General features: G+C 44.2%; 1 protein-coding gene across 12 annotated transcripts in view; it reads left to right on the forward strand.

The window, feature by feature from the left end:
* Window positions 1–21623, forward strand: part of LOC135913786 (putative protein kinase C delta type homolog) — a 725274-nt gene that overhangs the window by 447383 nt on the left and 256268 nt on the right. For all 12 annotated transcript variants that reach the window (XM_070541297.1, XM_070541298.1, XM_070541300.1 and 9 more), the window contains one exon: window positions 21034–21119. In XM_070541297.1, coding sequence (XP_070397398.1) covers window positions 21034–21119 — 86 coding nt within the window. The remainder of the gene's footprint in view (window positions 1–21033; window positions 21120–21623) is intronic.

Raw genomic sequence — 21623 nt, forward strand, 5'->3', positions numbered from 1 at the left:
AGCGGTACATGGCACGATTGTTTCCAGCAGTGCACTTCCATGCGCTTCTTTTTTTGGGGGGGAGGGGGGGGGTCTCATCTGCGAGATCCAGCCGCGCTACAGTGTACTAGAATAGGGGCAGTGTGTTCAGGAAGCGCTCACCGCTGAGGCGCTTCATGTAGATAGCACGAGATGGCGCTTTAGGAACATGGGTTGTACGGAACGGACGGCGCAGCGCCAGCGCAGCATGTTGATATTTTTATAATCATTTTCTGTCGCAATCAAATAAAGACGTGCAAATGCTTGGCGGATGTTCAGATGCATCCCCGACACACACTTCATATAATAGATGAATTAAATGTGCACTCCTATCGCATCTCAACGCCCATTACACAGATTTATTAACCTGACAGCAAATGTTTTGCAAACACCTAAGTAGTGGCGTACAGCCGTTCAATTTGTTTTGAGCCACGCTGCCATGTAACCAGAAATTATTCGGACGCAAAACTTGGCTGGAAATAACGCCGTAGTAAAGGACATCGAATTGGTTATAACCAACCTGGATTCCAGGTGCACACATTTTCTTTTGCGGTTCGCATTCATAAAAAAAGCAACCGTGGCATCCGCGACCCAACGTCAAGCGCTTAGTTCATCAGCCGCTGTTGTAGAAGTGAAGGCAAAACAATATGTATGTACATAGCCCAAAGCCAAAGAGCTTACCTGCTTGGCATTTACCTTTTTTCGCGATAAACATTTGTCCCTCGTTCTTTCATTCTGTTTGGCGAACCCCCCGCAACTACATATACTCAGTTTATTCGTGAATTTTTTTATTTACATGATGAAGTGCTCCCGAACGTCAGACTCATGTGCGAGTATGAGACACAACGACATCCTACATTTTTATGAAAGAAATAAAACAGGTAGGAAAGACGCCAAGTTATAGGGATCTCTGCAAAACTACACACAGTATGTCAAAACATAGGAAAACAGTGCGAGTACATTCCATCCCAAACAATGGAGACCTACAGCGGAATTAATATGCGCAAATGAATTCCTTAATTCATTTCTTAATTATATTCACAAAATTCGCTTTTTGTATGCACCACAAAAAGTTGTGCATTCAGATAAAAGTAACAGCTAGACAAGGGTCAGCATACATATGTTGCACAATTGGAGCCGACATTAAAGTGCGATTTCTTTTTTCGTCGTGCTTCTCTTCACTGATTAAGCCCTTTAACATAAAAGTGTAGCCTTGCTAAGACATAAAAACGCACAACTGCTGATGTGAAACTATCAGCATGTATTTTGCAGCCTATGGCATAGCCAATAAATTTGAAGCTTTCAATAGAATAATATGACTTCAACTATGGTGTCGTTGCAAAGCTCCTCTTTGCTGAAGAAGGTTGTGAAGATATTCCCTCAAGTTTCTTTAGTACTTCAAAAAGCAACTTGGAGAGATACAGCAATCCTCCCCTGCAACAAATATGTCAATTTTGAGACTCTACTACTGACACTAGAGTTCTGCAAAAGAAGAGAGCGGCAGTCGTCACAATTGTTGCGAGTAAAAATGTTTGCGCGACATACCCTGCCATATATAATGGATGAGGCGGTCATCGCTCCTTTTCTCCACATAAGCCCGGTGCTCTGCCGGAGTACTGTTTAGCCCTGCTCTACCAGCGTTAGATTTCCAGCTTCAACTGACTCATCAAGTGACGCAACGTCCCCTACCTTGTCATAATTATCAGGTGAGTGAAGTAGTGATACCAATCTTTACTGACCTCTGTGTTCCCTGTTTACACTGCCTTCGCCAAGTTATAAAAAGACTGGCAATTCAAAACAATCAAAAATTGAGACGGTGCTGGGTGATCGTTGGATCCTCACGACTACCGCACAAGAAGTTCTGCAACTTATATTGGCTTAGTCTAGATGTCAATAGGTATTTAAAACCCTCTCTTTCCAAGTATTCTAACAGAGCCAAAGTGCTGCACAATGTCACACGGAGCCCATCTGCCGTCGACTGGCTCAAGAAGCCGCAAAGTCCTTTTACATTGGAAAGCATATTTAGCGCCAGCGATCAAGGACAGAAGAGAGACGTCACCGCAATGCGCTAACTTCAACTTGATTTTCAGGAAACACCGATCTATTTAACCCATGCACAGTTAAACAGGCAGATGTTTCCTGAAAATCAAGTTGCTGAAGTTATCACATTGTGGTGTCGTCTCCCTTCTGTCCTAATTCGCTGGCGCTAGATATACTTTTCAAGTCAGTTTACCAACACGCCCAACAAATGGTAATCATTTTGTATGTGACTCCCAACGAGACAGAAACTCGAGGAATTCCTTCAGAGTCCTTCAGAGCAGGCACGCTCCAACCGGGCGCAACGCACGGTGAACGCGTCTGCATGCGTCCGTACAGCCCGTGCGACTGCAGCGCCGCCGCATACATCAGGGACCTGTCTACGCTCCCGGCTTCAAAGCAGTGCGTGGCGCGCTCCGCCATCTGAACACACTGCCCCTATTCTAGTACACTGTAGCCGCGCACGCGATCCTTGCAAAACGTTTCGCGACTGATCCGCTAGGGCAGGGCGCATGTGCTGTCGCGGCGTGAAAAGAAGAAGTATTTTAATGATTGGAAATGTAGAGATGTCGGCCGGATAATGGAGCATCTGGCCTGCTACTCTACGTAAGGGAAGGGGAAGAGGGGAAGAAAAAGGGTCACAATGGGGGATGATAATGGGAGGAACGAGGTGAATGACACATTACACAACTGGTATCACAATTGCATGCGGCGCGTTTTGCTGCTTGCTACAAGCGGCCCTTGTTCAGGCAGCAACCCGAAACGTAAAGAACAGTCACTGTTTCAAAACATTTTGTTGCTTTCCGAGTTGCAGAAAGACAGTCCTACTTTTCTGTAGTGTCTCGAGTAATACGAAAAAAACAGTTCGTTTCGTTTTATGTTCTCCCGTATTGGTGAATGGGGTGAATACTTCCCACCGAAGCACTTTCGCAAATTTTACTTCAAAAGCAAATCCGAAATTTTCACAAGGAAAGTTCGTGGCCGTGGCTCCCGCCAGAGCCGCAACAGTAGACCTCTGTGGCGGGCGTGAAACATTGGCCCATGATTTAAGGTTCCTGCGAACGTCACTTTAGCATATGTACGGCAGCTTGCAGGGGCTCTTTTGCGAGGACGTTATACATACAGGAAGCGCACGAGAGCGTATGCACACCGAGGCCCCGGAAAAGAATTATAACCTTCACTCCCGTCTCCGACAGTGACAATGACAAGTGTTGTTTTCTTTGTGGGTCAGAATTACCACTTTTCCAGGACTATAGCAGCAAAATATAGCGCATAAGCACGCGGTTTATATTCGTGTCATTTTTGCGAAACAACCGCGCAAAGCTGACGGGAGGGGGCCGCCCCCCTTCTTTTGCGGACGGTGCCGTGATACAAGGCAGCATGCCTCGACAACAGCCAAGAACGCGGTGTTTACACGGGAGCCGAGTAGTGGGCGCGCGCTTTCGTAAGCGGCCTAGAGAGAAAAGAAGAAAAAAAAAGATTTTTGAGGGAAACCCTACGAAAATGACAACAAAGCGCCGAACCGCGAACGACGAACGCGGATACGCTCCCTCTAATAAAAAAAAAAGAAAACCTGTGCCAACCCGTGCAGTCACGCGAAACACTGCGTAGGACTCGATCTAACTTTTCGCGGCGCCGAGGACGACTGTAGGTCGGAAAAAATAGATTAGGGCCCGCTTAATGCAGTTTGCAGCGTGGCGCCAAGAATTAAAGCGAAACGATGAGTAAATAAAGGGCCCGCGCCTTGACATTGAAATATGAGTGGACAGCGCGCACCGCTCCCGATAGTTTCTTTTTTTTTTCCCACTCGGCGTGAAACGAGGGCACAGATTTCTAGAGCAGGCGATGCAGTCGATCGAAATGGCTCGCTTGCGCAAAGCTCGATAATTAAAGCGTACTTCGAGGTTCGTTTGTAAGACCAGCTTCGTTAGCTTCGAATGGTACGTGTCTCCAGAACAGCCTGGTGGGCCATTTGGTGCATGTTAGCCCGTTGACAGGACCGCGCTGGCCTTGCCAATATTTTTGTGCGTAGTAGGGTGCTCTTATGTTTTGGCGCACAGAATTGTGCTACAAACTAAAGGTGGCATTTCTGTACGCCCCGGATGGTGGAAGCCAGTTGCTCTGATGCATGTAATGCGTTTCAAAAGTTAGAAATAGTTAAGGTAATTTACAAAGGAAAAAAAGAAGACAAAACACACACACAAGGCACGCAGCGTACCTGCGGTGTTTGCTTGGTGGCTTTCGTGTTAAGCTTCTGTAAGCACGAGGTCACCGGATCAAATCCCGGCCACGGCGGCAGCATTTCCATGGGGGCGAAATGTAAAAGCACCCGTGTACTTACGTTTATGTGCACGTTGAAGAGCCCCAGATGGTCAAAACTGATCCGGAGTCCCCCACTACAGCGTGCCTCATCAGTCAGATCGTGGTTTTGGCACGTAAAACCCCATGTTTCTTTACAGACCGCAGTGCCCCCCCCCAAAAAAAAAATGCCTCTAAAGTGAACATTCTAAAAACTCTACACTAAAGCAATGGAGCAGGTCTTTAGTCCGGTCTCCTTACGAAACAGCAGCGCGACAGTTAGCTAATGCAGCACGAAATTAATTCATGCAAAGCAGGCTTACCAAATACATCTTCTCGGAAGGCTAACGATAACCCGTAACCTATCATTTGTCCGACGCCGCACGCACGTATCTGAGCTTCAGCCACCGCAATATTCCCTCGTCATTTCAGCCCGGAGAAGTGCGGGCAAGCAGAGGAGGGTACCGGCGGGCAGTCGACTTTACCATTAGCGTCTAACGAATGCCCGCGAACGCTGCGCGCGCCGGCCTTAATTAGGCGCCCAGCGCGCTCGCTCCACCCTTCGCCGGAAAGTGCCAGCCTCGGCACAGCGGCCGAGTGAAGGCCTATTAAGAGCAATGAACCGAACGCGGGCCAATTTCCGCATCGCTAGCACCGTGCCACCGACCGAAACACAGGCGTCGGGGAACACATGCACGCATTGCAGTCGGTGCTCAGGGCGGCTACACGCATTCCTCGCGAGAGAGCAGTGTACGTTGTATGGGGACAACCTAGAGTTAGCTACATAGTTACCAGAGCGATAACTGATTACAGAGTACTTTAGCCATTGTGCGCATGATGACATGTGAGGGGCTGGCACTCTTATTTGCGGACGGGCGTCAAACGCGTCGACTTTTCACTGGCTATGCGATATTTTTGCTTCGGTTGAATAAATTTCCTATTTTTGCCGGCTTACTAATTCGACTGAATCGGAATGAGCACGCGTTTTTTTTTTTTGTAAACTGTAGGCGGTGGCAACCTGTCCCACTCGAACACACTTTGCATAGATGTGCCAGCCACTTAGCTCCCCTTATTTCCGTGACGTCAAGTGATTTTACGCATATCTGTGTGGAGTCACTCGTTTCAGGATTAAATCATACCCCCTTAGCGAATCTTATGGGTGATGCTGATATCAGTGTTTAGTCAATGGCAACACTTTAGCTTGAAACAACGAGTTCGGATTTTACCGTTAGCCTAGCATTTACTTATTTATCTTCTTTATTCAAAATGCCCCCAAAGGCCTTCATTATGAGGGTATTACAAGGGAGGGGGGGGGGAGGGGGCGGAGCACAGACATTTTTCACGGATTATATTTATATTTCCTACTAAATACAAAAGAAAGCACAAAATAATAATAGAGTGAAAACATAGGCAATATACAAGATGAGTCACAAATATTGCAGAGAAAACGTTAATACATATTAGGAAAACATAACGCAATTGCTATGAAAAGCAAACAGCAACAGACACCGCAAGATAAGAAAGAAAACACTGTGAAGAAGTCCCGCAGTAATAATAATAATAAAGTTACTTGGCAATTAGTGAGTGAATTAGATCTTGAAACTTAGTTACGTCAGGTTCCGTGCTAATATCTGATGGTAAGGCGTTCCGTTCGGTTATTGTGTGCAGTAAGAACGAATATTCATAACGGCATGACTGCCCGTTAATGCGTTTGACTCCATATGAAAGTTGGCGACGCGGAAAGATAACTGGTGATGACTGAAAGAAAACATCATGCAGTGAAGGATGGTGATAAAGCTTATGAAAAAGCGATAGGAAGGAAATTTTACGGCGAAATGCTAAGTTGTACAACTCAGCGTTCTTCTTTAACGAAGTTACGCTGGTGTAACGTGAATAATCTGAAAAAATATCGCGCAGCACGGTTTTGCAAGGCTTCGGCGTTACTGATGATCTAATAAGTTTGTTCGAGATCCCGAGTGGCAGACGCGTCTTCTAGTGCGGGGTGGATTAAAGTGGTGTACGCTAGTGTTTAATATGCGTTGGGGCTTCTTTAAAGTTATGTTTAAGAAGTCCTGTTCAAGAAGTGACTGTGGTCTGCTAATTTTATCAGAGCGCTGTCATTTAGCTGTGAGCGGACTGCAGCTGGCTCAGTTCTCCTTCAGAGGTCAAGAACAGCTGGACCGCGTTTTTGTGGGTGGAGCTTGTGCTACGTTCATAAGTTGTAGACATTGACAACCTCAGAATCCAGTACAACCTCTCTGCCTCGCCCTCACTTCTCAGAAGAAAAAGCAGATCACCTGCATTTCACCTCTGAAAGCTGAGCTAGCTGCAAACCTATCACGGCATAAGTGATTTTGCTCTGGCATTGGAACTGCTTCGCTAATTGTAAAATTAAAGCTCGTTGTTCCAAGCTAAAATATTACCTTTCGCTGAGTGGTGGTACCAGGATGGTGCACAACATCTGCTTAGACGTGCAGGTTTGATCCTAAAACAAGCGACAGAGAGATAGATCTGTACGGTAAAATAGGGGTGTGACGTCACGGGAATGAACTTAATTGGCTGGCCGATCTATGCACATGTTTTCTTTAGTTGGGCAGTGGTACGTATGCCATATTTCGAATGAAATTTTCCCAATTAGGCAGCTGCATTTTCACATGTGGTTCTCGTCGTTAAGCAGGTCACATGTTACGAGGGAAAAACTCAAGCACTCGCACAAGTGGCTTACAGCGCGTGCAATTTCTCTAGTCGCACATAGGGAAGACAGAATATACAATAATTTGTTAAAGTATGCTGATATAGTTATTTTTTAGCCAGAAACTGAAAGCTTACGAAGCAAAATGCTAAGCGATCTGCCTAGCCAATGTTATTCGTGCGCTTTCCATTTTTCTCTTTTTGTTCGCAGAGTCATTATAGGGACTCCCACATGCACTAGTACTGCGCTCCCCAGCATAGAATTAGATTTACGAACTTTACTGTAGCGTCTCTCATTTGAGCTCCTAGACATTAGTGTACGTTTCTTGTCAGAAAGCAGAGTATTACATTGTAGTTCAGTTTCCTATACAGAACTATGATTTTAATTTAGTATAACGCGGTGTGCTAGAATCCAGGATCAACGCGTATTGTGACTCCTTGACCCAGAAATATTTCTCCGATGCTTTGCGCTATAGAGCACTAGTACAAACAGAAAAGAAGAAAGAAAAAGAATTATTCCAAATGCGAACACACAGGCCATATAGTCCCGCACCACGGAGCGTACGTGCCACCCATTTCACGTCGTAATAACTGTCACATTACTGAGCGTTCAAAATACACATTCGGGAGTTTTCTTCGTCATAGGTTTTAGCACACTACAATTCTGTTCTTGTGCGTTAGAATTTGTGCGGCTTTTTCTAACCTTAAATCTCTTCGCGTATGGTTTAACCTGCGCGGTTGAATATCCCGCTTTCAAATATCGACCTCTCTTCCTCAGAGGTTCGTGCGAGAATGTGGTAAGAGTGACGTGCGGTGTCGTTCTGAGAGCGATACAAGCTGCCATGCCTTTGAAACCTGCTATGACCGCGCCAGCGTAAATCACTTACGGGGGAGTAAGCATTTTAACCGGAGCGCTTCATTTACGCGTTATAATAATAATAATATATGGGGTTTTACGTGCCAAAACCACTTTCTGATTATGAGGCACGCCGTAGTGGGGGACTCCGGAAATTTTGACCACCTGGGGTTCTTTAACGTGCACCTAAATCTAAGTACACGGGTGTTTTCGCATTTCGCCCCCATCGAAATGCGGCCGCCGTGGCCGGGATTCGATCCCGCGACCTCGTGCTCAGCAGCCTAACACCATAGCCACTGAGCAACCACGGCGGGTATTTACGCGTTATGGCAGGGCAGTCTCGTAAATGACACGGCAGGATCGACGTGCGCCCCTATACTACCACCTTCTAGTGCGCCACGAGGAAGCACGTCCCCCCCCCCTCCCTTTGTATTTGTAAAGCAAAAAAAAAATTGACAGTGACTTAAATATCCTTACGCGATTTGAATGCGGAGAGATTAGGAGTTGTCTAAGCTAACACCTTAAATTAAAACTCCCCCTTAAGAGGAAGCTTTAGCTCGGGTACTGCTATCCAAACACATGTAAAAGGAGAATTCGTTAATTTGTTTTTCTCTGCAACCACTGCACTAAATTTGACGACGCTTGTTACATTTGAAAGATAAACTTAAAATCTAGTGACTATTGGTTTCGAATTTCTCAATTAGGTTGTCCATCTTTTAGTAAAAATTGGAAAAAAATCGACAATTTTGAGAAAACGAAGCTAGCAGGTTTACAACTTTGTAACTCAGCAATGAAAAGTGATACCACAATTCTGTGAATTGCATCTAATAGTACATCTAAAGCTGAAAAAACTGATGTGTTACACATGAATCTCAAAAATTGAATAATACGGAAATACAGCTTTTGCACAACCCTCGCACACAACGTAAGAAATTGATGTAAGTTATATCGATATGATAAAATGACACATCGAATTTGTCCGCTTTCAATGATCTAATGGATCCCCTCTACAGAACCACCATATCTCTTCTTCGTGCAGAGCCATTAATTTGTAAACTTCGTGCTTCTATCATTTCAAGCTTTCGTATATTTAAAAAACTTGTAACGAAATTCAGGCCGTAAATCAAAGCTCTATCTCTGGCTCAACTCGGATCTCGCGTACTCAGATACATGTAAAACGCAAAAACGCTTTTCTGAGATAACCACTTGCCCGATATTAATTAAGTGTGTTTCATAGAGAAAGTTTATATCTACTGATTATTGGAAGCGCAATATCGATGTATAGGCCTGCATTGTTTCAATAAAATTTACAAAAATTTCTGACTTTCAAAAAATAGAAAAACGAAGTTTATAAATTTGCAGCTCTGCGCCTATAATACATATCACAGTTCTGTAGACTTTATCCATTAGAGCTTCCAAAGCGGACAAGTTTGATACGTCAATATATATTTTACTAGAATTAGTTACATTGTTTACAAGGGTCTAGCAAAAGTTATACTCACAAACAAGTGGACAAATTGAAAAGCATGTATAATATGCATATATTTTGTCCGCTTTGCGTTTACCATTAGGTGCAGTTGGCGCAAATTGTTATACCATTTTTCAATGCTGAGTTAGAGTTTTTAACGTGATAGCTTCATTTTTTGAAAATTTTCGGTTCTTGTAAATTTTTATTTAAATATGGACGACGTATATCGAGAATTCGCGACAAGCAGTCACTATTTTTCACACTTTTCTTTTAAATGTGACAAACCTCATTAAATTTTGTGCACTGGTTGCCGAAAAACACAATTTCTCCTTTCCCATGTATTTAATATAGGAGACCCCGAGCCTCTTAATCCACCTTGCTCTAATTATTACCAAACTTAATCCGCCTTATTCCACTGTAATCCACCCTTATCCACTTCAATCCTTGTTAATTCACTTTAATCCACCTTAAGTAACCTTAGTTTTGAGAATGGGCCACGTGCGATGTCGTGGTTGTTCATCGTGGGATTTCCCAGCGCCGGGAACGTGACGTGATCACTTGGTCACGAGGGTTTACCATCGGATAATAACAGCGGACGTTGGATTTTCTGCTTTAATGCTTTCGCATTAGAAGCTTTATTCGGCTCTGCCCTCCGTTATCGCTATACCTGGTGGAGGCCATACTTTTGGCACCGATACAAAGGGGGCGAAGAAGCGCACACGTACACTCGTGCAGGGCGTATTCGTCACCGTATGCCGAATATTACATCTCCCCGAGACTCAAGTGCTGTCGCGCGAGTGTTTTGTTGCACCCGAAAATTTGGATTCTATGTTGGAGCGCTCGGGAAGGATAGCCCTTCTTTTCCCCGTTGCCCTCTCCCGGCGTGGTAGTCGGAGGAAAGGGTTCCAAAGTCGGGAGATGAGGATAGCAGTCACCTTTAGGCACAACACATATATGGTGGATTGGTCAGATGTTACATCTAGATGCACCGTAAAACAAACAATACCACTTATTACGTTCATTTATCTTCTTCAAGTGCCCTACATCTGCAGGCTTGGAGTGACGCCTGACACCGGCAAAAGATGCCGATAGCAAGCAGGGCTATACTAATCCATGTACAACCAAATTAGTATTTATTTCATAGCAAATGAAAAGATTTCTCATGAGAAAGATTTTCGTTTCTTGCTGTTCCTAGTTTTCTGGCTTTCTGGTATGCATGCCTGGTTTTCAAAGTCCTATAAACCGCCAGCAAAAATATGGCACTACTTGGCGTAGTAACACAAGAGCACACGTTCCACACGTGCGGTTGCGTGCGCGTAGCTTTGGCTGTGCTGTCACAGAAAGATTTTGTCAGATGTAGTGAGCATTTAGCGCGGAAATGCAGAAAGTGCAGGCGCGTCGATCTGATGCAGTGAGAAAGCAGCGTATCTGTAAAACTCGATAACGCACCCTGCAGCAAAGCTCGAAAGCATTGCTCGCAGCGCAAAGCTCGAAGGACCGCCAGGGCGTTCAATTGGACATGAATGCTTTCGCATTCACAGCTCATATGAAGTGCTTATGTGTCCTCGGATTTCTAGAGCCAAGCTTTCTTTGCCTCTTCTCCCGACTTTCCGGGCGCTGCTGCTGCTGTGGTCTTGCTAGCGCGCGCCGCTGGGTTTCTGGCAGCACCACCAGATAGCGCTCGCCTCCTGGTCAGACAGTGACAATACAGGGTCAGGAAATACGTCGCGTAAAGTAATATAAATACCTTGGTATATGGATAAACGAGGGCAATAGTGTGCTAATAGCGCCTGTGCCGCGTGTCATGTGTCTGCGTTATCGGGCGCTCTCGCCCTGATGTCTGAAACATTGTCTGTCCGTGACGTCACTTGTCACATGAGTGCTTGCTATATAGATATGCTGCTTGCGTGAAATAAAAGTTGTTGTTGTTATCGTGTTGGGATCGGGGCCAGGCTCAGTTCCTTCCTGCCCGCTGCCCGGCTGCGCTAGGCGTCCGGCTAGGGCCAAAACACCACAAATAGTTATATGGAAACAGGAAAAAACACTAACAGTGAAGGGGAAGAGAAATGCACCCATACTCAAGCAGAGAGCGTTATGAAGATACAATAGGTACGAGGTGCTCCGGGGCATGTGTAAAGGTGTAATGGTTCCAGGCCTTACGTTTGGAAAGGCTGTTATTTGCTTGAAATCAGGGGTACAATCAGTACTCGATGGCAACCAAAGGTCAGTTGCACGCCTGGTATTGAGTGCTCACGGGAGGACCACGAATGAAGCTGTGCAGGGTGATATGGACTGGAGAAGCTTTGAAGTGAGGGAAGCTCACAGTAAAATGAATTATGAAAAACGACGGAAGAATGAAAGTAAATGGCTGGGAGAGTGTTCAGGAATTTGTACAGGAAAAACATTGATTTACCGTGGAGGAAAAGAACTAGGAAACTTACCAGCAAGTATGCGGCCTGTAGGGCGGGCAACACAGACACAAAGAATGTCAACCGGAACGTCAGAGAGGCTGTAATAATCTCATGGGTGTCGGCAATGGAAAAGAAAGCTGCCAGGAGTAATTACTTAAGAGGAAAAAACGAAATTAGGAAAAAACAATTTATGATAACTCAAAAGGAAGCTAATTACTTTTCGAAGCGAGATCGGTATGCCTAATTAGAACACGCACCTATATAGCGGCATATAAGGAAGAAGAAGCATGTGCTCGCTGCCGTAAAGCTAGGGAAACGATGGAGCATGCTGTATTATAATGTGAAGATATTTGCCTAGTGGTCAGTTTAGGAATCACTGGCCTCCTTGAAGCCCTTGGGTTCAGTGAGAGCAAGGGGAAGGTAAACATGTCCTCAACAGAGATTAATAAGAGGCGATTGGAAGATTGGTAGAAGAAAAGCAGCGAAATGACAAAGAATGGAGGCGTACAAAAACAAAGTTCACAATAGAGGTCCAGAAACTTTGGTTATTGGAATTAATCATGCTTTTTTTTTTTTACATGGGTACAACATTAGGCGATAAAATACCGAGAGCTTGGTGGAGCAACCCACCGACCAGTTCCAAAGGGGACACTCATAACATCTATCCATCCATGCTGTCTAACAGGTTAACATGAAAAAATAGAGTGGGTTGCGATCGTATTTGTTTATCATTAAAGTTTAAAAGATACTGACGCAAAAGACGAACCAATAGCATCACAATTTCTAAAAAACAATTGAAGAGCAAAGAACAGAGGTCGCAAGAAACATAGAGAACGAAATGGAGGCTTTTCCCACAGCAGTCATGGAATATAAGGAACTGGTGGACGTTATGCCGCAGCAGATAAGATCGGCACAGCAAGAAAAATTCTTAGATTGGAAAGAGGAAACCGCTTAACTGGGGGAACAAGGAACTAAAGCGGAACTATAGAAGAGCGTAAGCGGTGTCTTAGGATTATCGAGAAGCCAAAAAGTTGGGATTACACGAAGAAGAGGTTGCCTCAGCCGGAGCAAATACCGAGTAAAGAAAAGGTGGGCCCGTCAGCTCATGCAAGAGCAAACTAAATTGCAAGTGCACGTAAGGGGGGGGGGTGCGCGTAACATACGCAAAAGAGACAAAAGCACCCCAAAACGATTCTGGAACCATGTGAGCGCTCGCATCTGCAACTAAATATTCGGAAATGGCTATAAAGGGATGAAGACGGTAACATCTACGAAGGAGACGATACGTTGCGGTGCAGCACAGACGTTGTTGAGGATAACTTCGGCAGAAAGGAAAGCGTAGTTCAGACTCAAATGGATCTAGCAACAACAGAGAATCCCGAGAGATGAAAATTTGGCATAGGAAGCTTTTATTCGAAAAAAAAGCAGAAGAAACTGTCCCTAATGATATGGCAGCAGGAGCGAGTGAAATCCCAATACAGCTGATCAAAGACCTCTGTCCAAACAGCAAGGCACTGCCGACTAATGCCATAGAGCAAGTGATTGGAACAAAGAAAATTCCGGTTGGATGGCCTGAAAGCAAGATGAGCCTCACCTACAAAAGCAAACGTGATAAGGATAAGAAGAGCTCATACATGCCAGTTACAGTAACCTCGACGATATATAGAATGGCAATTCAAACCATAAAATTAGAACTGCCGAAGAGGGTAAAAGAAAATAATCTACTGGGAGGAACTAGAGAATGGATTCAGGCCGAGCTGATGCTCAGAGTATATGTTTGTATTAACCCAGTGCACAGAGATTTCATTAGCTCAGAATATACCTTTATCAATATTGTTTCTATATAATAAAGGTGCCTACGACAACGCAAACCGGGAATTGTTATGGGATATTCTTAAGAACGAAGGCATAGAGGACGATTTCGTGGAGCAGCTGAAAGAGATACATAGAGGCAACCAAGTAAAAGTGGTATGGGGAGGTCGAAAAGGTAATGAAGTGGTGGCTGTTCACCACTGACTGAAGCAAGCATGTCCTCTGTCTCCATTGTTGTTCACGCTTTATGTTAAGGGCATAGACGGATGACTGGACAACAGCGAATTGAGGTTTAATTTGTCCTAGATACGTAATGTACAAATGGTGTAACAGAAGCTCCTAGAACTGATGTATGCGGACGACATAGTGCTACTAGCAGACAATAAAAGAGATTAAGCGACACTTGCGAATAACTGTGGCAACGCAGTGAAAAATGTATGCCTGAAGTTTAGTACAGAGAAATGTGGAATTAAGATGTTTAATGAAAAGACGAGTAATTAGGTCGTGTCCACTTAACAGCAAGTCATACTCATAGCCAAGCAATAATAACACCTCAGCGTGTACATAAATCAAGGAAAGACTTATTGAAGCACCTACCAAGAGAATCTGAAAATAAAGGGTAAGCGGAATGCTGCAGTTATGAAACGCAGAGCACTTTGGGGCCATAATAAGCAGGAAGTGGTGAGTGGAATCTGGAAAGCAGTAACGGTGCCAGCGTTAACGTTAGGAAATGGCCTTCTATGCTTTTAAACGGATATCATGCCGGGGTGGGAAGTTAACCAAAGATCCGTAACCAGAGAGCCCAGGGTGATATCACCAATCCGGCAGTGCAGAGTGGCATGGGTTGGGCCTCTTTTGAAGTCGTACATACAGAGAGCAAAATTAGTTTTGAAGGAAAACTCAGGAACATGGATGAACGTAAATGGGCTGTTAAAGTTGAAAAGCATCTGTACTTGAAAATCGCGGATACAGAATCGAGAAATAGGTCAAGAAAGTCGGCAACCGAGTACAGGGTCATTGAAGCTGTAAATAGACAACCAGGAGTCATTAGAAGTAAGGTGACAGAAACAGAGTAAATTAATTGGATGCAAAGAATGTAAACAAAAATCACCATGGAGATTTACAAGAGCGCGCAGAAATAAATTAGAAGGGGAAAATCTGTGCGATAACACAAAGGACAGTGCCTTGCTATTTGGAATCAAGCCGGTTGCCTAAGGACAATACATACCGGAGCAAATATTCGGAATTAGATGAGTTATGTGTATCCTGCAGCAAAAATGCGGGGACCACTCAGCATATCCTCATTTAATGCGAGGAGATTCACCTAGTGAGAACGGTAGGTAACGTTCACCATCCAGAAATGTTGTGGTTTAAAGTGGACGGAAGCGTCAACCAGTCAGCAGTCGACATAAGAAAGAGACGTTTAGAGCATTGGTGGAAAAAAAAGCACAGAAGAGATTTATACGACCAGATCTCTCCCAGTCATAGCCAGCGGTACCAGGTGGATTTTGAAGGGAAAAACAGATTAAGGATCGGTATACTAAAATGCTACATAAAGAACATGTATAGCATACCTGAATACATCAAGCAGGCTAGGTGACTATTTCTGACCGCTCTGTTTAAAGGGGATGCCATTAAATCATCATCATTAGCATCATCATCATGCTCGAGCACGCCGCTGGGTTTTTTGCAGCACCACCAGATGGCACTAACCTCCACGCAACCCGGCAGGCACTGCCGCGGCAGCTCTTAATAGTTAGTGCGGATGGCACGTGCTGTGCTTGCTTCCCTATGCGACAAATGTGCAGATGCTGAACTGTGACGGTCACGTGTTCGGCTGTGATCGCGTCAGCATTGCAATCGTCCATAGCCTGGAGAGACTGCCTCGAACTGGCGTCTCAACAGTGTGCTGGCAACGTGTGCTGAAGGAACCAGTGAACACGCGCCAGCAAAATGGCTCCAAAGCGTGCGCTCAGCGTCGAGGACACCTAGGCTCGAAAGAAGCGTCGCGAGGGAACAGGAACATCTTCGCTACGCAGCGAAACGTGGTGCAGACCACGAATGTATGTGTACAGTGTTAACATAAAATTATAATAATTAATTTAATCGCGTGCAGCCTTGTAATTCATTTATATTTTCACCCTTCTGCCGCTTCAATCAATGCAACAGCGTACAAAGCTTTGCTCACATCGTTTGCCACCGGGCGAGGGATCCGCCATTTTTTTAATAATCGCTTCGCATTCGTTCGCACGTCCATTCTATTTGATTATTCACAAATGTAGCCATGCGTAATCTGTCAAGCGACAATCCGTGTTTTTGTTGTTGGTATAACATGTTTAATGCTAACACAATGCCCCCATTGGTAGGCAACAAACTATCCTTATACAATATTATAAGGCAAGACTAAGCGCACCAGCATACTAACCACTAAAGCGTAAATGATTTCAGTACCACGGTTCACAAATTTAGTATGTGCGCCGTGGCACGACTGCTTCATTACCTGAAGCTTCTCAGGTGGAGCCTGATAACGCCGTTTTCCGCTTCCAAGTGCAGCTCACAACCGAGGGGGGTGGACGTGTCGTAGGTGTCAGAAGCAGCTCCTATACGAACGGTCACCCTTGTTTTGGTTTATCCTCTTGCGGGTTATGCTATAGCCTAATACTGGCACCCAGCCAGCAAGTCTGCTCGCCGGGCTTTCAGTTCCAGAGGGCTTCAACAACTCGCCGAAATTTCGGAACGCAACGTGGAGAGCATGGAAAGGCGCGTCTGCTGTCACCTATAGCGTGGGTGGCATATGGTCACTGAAGTACTTGGAGCGAACTTTCACTACCAACTCAGCGTGCAAGAAAAGACAGCGCAGGAGGGGACAGAATGTTCACTGCGTTGCGCTACACGGAGCGTGAAATGTGCTAACGCTGCCGCGCGTTCGCCGCACTGCTGCTATGCTGCGAGTGTCACCGAACCTCGTAAGGACATCTGAGTATGTATACAAACAATGGGCAAAATAGCCCGTTAATGCGTTAGTAGTGCAAGGTGGAAAAAAAGCAGGCGTGTGTGGAGAGTGCGGGAAGCCGGCCACATACATACATATATACATATATATATACATATATATATATATATATATATATATATATATATATATATATATATATATATATATATATATATATATATATATATATATATATATAAATATATATATATATATATATATACCACCCGCGAATGCACGCGAAATTTCCTCGCGACTCGCCGCTCAAGATGATTTGAGTGTATTCGCGGGCTTCTTTCACCTTCGGAAAATCATTTTTATGCAGCACGTATTGAGGAACAGAAAGCTGTATCGGAAGTTTTTCATGTCGCTCGACAATTTTATTTTTCACACTTTTCCTCTAATTATAATATTTTAGAAGTTGAATAATTATTTAAGACTAATTATCTAATCAGGTGGGATGAAAAAGTAATAATTTCAGTATCTCCAAGCGACGGCAAACAACATTTCCTTGGTTCTGGCCAGCTACGTTACATTTTCATATATTAAAGCTCTGGCTAAAGTTAGCTGGGACACCCTGTAAGAAACGCCAATGTATGAAATCCTCTAACCCTTCAGCAAGAATAGAACTTGCAGAACTTTCGAAGTTAATCAACAAACGTAAGACAGCTGACATAAGGAAGTATAATATGGATAGAATTGAATATGCTCTCAGAAACGGACGAAGCCTAAAAGCAGTGAAAAAGAAACTAGGAATAGGCAAGAATCAGATGTATGCGTTAAGAGACAAAGCCGGCAATACCATTACTAATATGGATGAGATCGTTCAAGTGGCTGAGGAGTTCTGTAGACATTTGTACAGTACCAGTGGCACCCACGACGATAATGTGGGACAGAATAGTCTAGAGGAATTTGAAATCCCACAAGTATCGCCGGAAGAAGTAAAGAAAGCCTTGGGAGCTATGCAAAGTGGGAAGGCAGCTGGAGAGGATCAGGTAACAGCAGATTTGTTGAAGGATGGTGGACAGATTGTTCTAGAAAAACTAGCCGCTCTGTATACACAATGCCTAATGACCTCGAGCGTACCCAAATCTTGGAAGAACGCTAACATAATCGTAATCCTTAAAAAAGGGGACGCCAAAGACTTAAAAAATTATAGACCGATCAGCGCACTGTCCGTTGCCTACAAATTATTTACTAAGGTAATCGCAACCGTCAACCAAAGGACCAGGCAGGATTCCGTAAAGGCTACTCAACAATAGGCCATATTCACACTATCAATCAGGTGATATAGAAATGTGCAGAATATAACCAACCCTTATATATAGCTTTCATTGATTACGAGAAAGCGTTTGATTCTGTCGAAACCTCAGCAGTCATGGAGGCATTACGGAATCAGGGTGTAGACGAGCCGTATGTAAAAATGCTGAAAGATATCTATAGCGGCTCCACAGCCACCGTAGTCCTCCATAAAGAAAGCAAGAAAATCCCAATAAAGAAAGGCGTCAGGCAGGGAGATACGATTTCTCCAATGCTATTCACAGCGTGTTTACAGGAGGTATTCAGATACCTGGATTGGGAAGAAATGGGGATAAAAGTTAATGGAGAATACCTTAGTAACTTGCGATTCGCTGATGATATTGCCTTGCTTAGTAACTCAGGGGACCAACTGCAATGCATGCTCACTGACCTGGAGAGGCCAAGCCGAAGGGTGGGTCTAAAGATTAATCTGCAGAAAACTAAAGTAATGTCTAACAGTCTCGGAAGAGAACAGCAGTTTATATATACATGTATATACGCATGTATATATACAGGGTGTTTCAGCGAACACCTTCAAATTTCTTTAAGGGTTGCCTGTGGCAGATAGCTCAATTCTAGTTTATGAGCCGGTCTACTCGTACCGGCGGACACTACTTGCACAATAAATTTAAATGCATAAGCGAATGATTCACAAGAATTAACTAATTACCTTTTAACTAATTATCTTATGACCAATTTTGCAATTTACACATTCTAGCGGTAGACTTCGCAAGGCGGATCCACGCGGAGCGAATTCTCAAGAAGGCATGAGTTTTGAGATATAAGTTCCCGAAATTTGCGGAGAAATGCATTGGCGTTCCAGTTACATGTGTGCTTCAGTGCGTGAAACGACGTTTTCTTAACAAATTAACTGGAACGCCAATGCATTTCTCTGGCAATATATATATCGATACCAGTGTCATCTTGAAAATTCATTCCAAGTGGATCCGCCTTAATGTAATAAGGGCCATAATGTAATTAGTTAAAATGTAATTTGTGAATTTTTATTAATTAGTTGATTTTGCATCTCAATTTCTTGTGCAACTATTGTCCGCCGCTTCGAGTAGACCGGCTCCTTTGATAGAATTGTGATATCTGCCAGAGGCAACTTTTAAAGATTTTTGAAAGTATTCGCTGAAACACCCAGTATAAATCAGCTGAATGTGGCCTGCTGCTGCGGACCACAAGCATTGCGCTTGGTTCCTCGAAGGGGCAGGACGTTTGTCGAGAGACTTCCTGAAGAACATTTTGCAATGTGGTGATCACAGTTTAAGTCATATATCCGGCACGTGTAAGAATTGCAACGCAATGCTAAAGCATTTCGCTTGCATTTACCGATAAATCGCCACTGAATTTATCTTAAGCCTTCTTTTTGATAGTTAATAAATACCTGTAGTGGTTGCTAATATGGTTATCACTGCCTTTAGTCGTTTCATTAGAATATAGTGTAGAGACAAGCGATGTGTTCAGTGTTTGTTAGATTGGACAATCATATAAAATCTCACGGAACCTCCACGTGCTCTCACCGAAACTCCACGCTAAATGGTATGTCCGCGCTGCTAAAGCTGTTAAGGCCCAATGGCTCATACATAATAGGCTTCCCACATCTAGATGCTACATTTAGACAGTGTGCGTATTTTACTTTCAATGCGGTGTCGCTCTTTCTTTCTACTACCTTATTTTCTCCTTCTCTTTTCTTTCCCCGTCAACGGCGCAGAGTAATAAAACAAGAACAATATCTAGTAAACCTCCTTGCTTTTCTCTTCATCGTTTACCTCTCTCTTTAATATTGTTCTTGTTCTAAACGCAGAAGTGGTATATGTTCTGCCCAAACCAATGCTTTGTTTTTTGTCTCAATTTTTATAATAAGTACGTTGAATTCGTAACGGCAAGGTTTCCTTGCAATGCTGTTTATCATCTGTTTATCAGATGCTGCGACAATAAGCGCTGCCATTCCTGGAGGCGTTCGCATTATTTCTCTTATTGCGGTAACAATTATGTGGACACTCCGAGCGAGTTTTCGCCGTCGCCGTCGCCGTAATGCGACGTATAAAATTCAACAGCGATAAGATCCTATATCGCCCCGCAAACCGTATGTTGTGGGTGCGAGGGTGAGCTGAAATGTATGGTGGTTTGATGTGCGTCGTCTTCCCACGCGCTCCATCTTAGACGTCACGTGCTGAAGCGCGAGATAGAATAGGGGGGGGGGGGGGGGGGGCGGGCAGGGGCGGCGCAGTTACGTGATCAAGAATGCGCTACGAGAGCAGATGAGCGCCCATTGCTTCCTAAAGGTTCGTTCTCCCGCCGCCGAAATGCTCCATCGTTCCCATTGCTCTAATTTCAGACTGCCGGAGATGCTCTCAGTTCTCGAAATAGCATGAAAACTAGGAAAGAGCATGCAATTTTCCACTACTAGCATGCCCCCGCCAATTTTCGTATCGCGTCATTTTGCCCTGCTGGCTGACGAAAGCTTCACTTCCCGATTCCGATGCGATGATTTCGACTCCTATGCACACGCACAGGATGCGCCTGCGAGTGGGCGTGTGCATATGTGTGCAGTAGTTTTTTTACCTCGCGTCGAAAGGCCATTTGCAGAGTGTCGGGAGATATGGTTCAGGCTCAGTAGCCGGTTCGGGTTCTCATTGGTGTGCAGCAAGGAATTCTGGCGGTAGCGGTGACAGAAATTGGTTTCGAGTCAAAGGGCGCCAGCATGGATACATACATATATATATATATATATATATATATATATATATATATATATATATATATATATATATATATATATATATATATATATATATATATAGAGAGAGAGAGAGAGAGAGAGAGAGAGAGAGATTGTGCAACAAAGCAAAATGCATATTCACTTGGTAGCGTACTTGGTAGCGTAAGCAAGTAAATATTTCTTTTTTTTTAAGTGAACTTTTGCTTTATCAACGACGTCTATGTCGCACCCACAGAAGATTACGTTGCACTTGATACATGTAGACAGACTGACAAAAAGCGAGAGTAAGTTGATGTCTGCAGTACCGTAAAGAGAGTCGACTTCCTGCTCTAAATGTCGTCTTACTTATTTATTTAACCATTCCCCTGCTATTCTTGGCGACCCACGTTAACAGTCTCAAACGCTATGTTACTGTTTCAGCGTGCCAGGTGACCGTGCACAAGCGGTGCCACGACAAGTTCCTGGCCAAATGCCCGGGATCAGTCAAGGAGTCTCAGGCCACGCTGGTAAGAGTCCACTATGCCGCACATACGCGAAGGTTACCGGTTCTTCTGTGACCGTTGACCACTTACCAATGGATTCGTTGTTTCATAAAGCGTCTGTGTTACTCATAAGTTTATTAGAGTCGCTCTAGAGTTGTCGTTCAGTCTACAAACTACTGACTACAGAAATGCTATAAGCCACAGACTGTCAGCAAAGACCCTTTAAGCGCGAGTGAACCATTATAATGATGATAATTACTGTGATGATATTATGCCATAAAGACATATTCGTGACGGAAATTGTAAACCGATTGGTACAAAAGAACATGTGTCCATTAGCAAAGGTCAGTCGGATGAACGGAGCGCTGACCAAAGCTTCGCACGGGGCGGGAAGGAGTGATACGAAGTAAATTTATCGTATGTGCTACCAACCTTTGATAGAATATGCAGAAAGTGTACTCTGAAGGGCCGAACTGCGTCGTGGGGGTCTTTGGTCGACACCGTAGTAAATGCGGAGCATAAAAAACA

Source organism: Dermacentor albipictus, chromosome 6 (genome assembly GCF_038994185.2).
Source record: "Dermacentor albipictus isolate Rhodes 1998 colony chromosome 6, USDA_Dalb.pri_finalv2, whole genome shotgun sequence".
NCBI lineage: Eukaryota > Metazoa > Arthropoda > Arachnida > Ixodida > Ixodidae > Dermacentor > Dermacentor albipictus.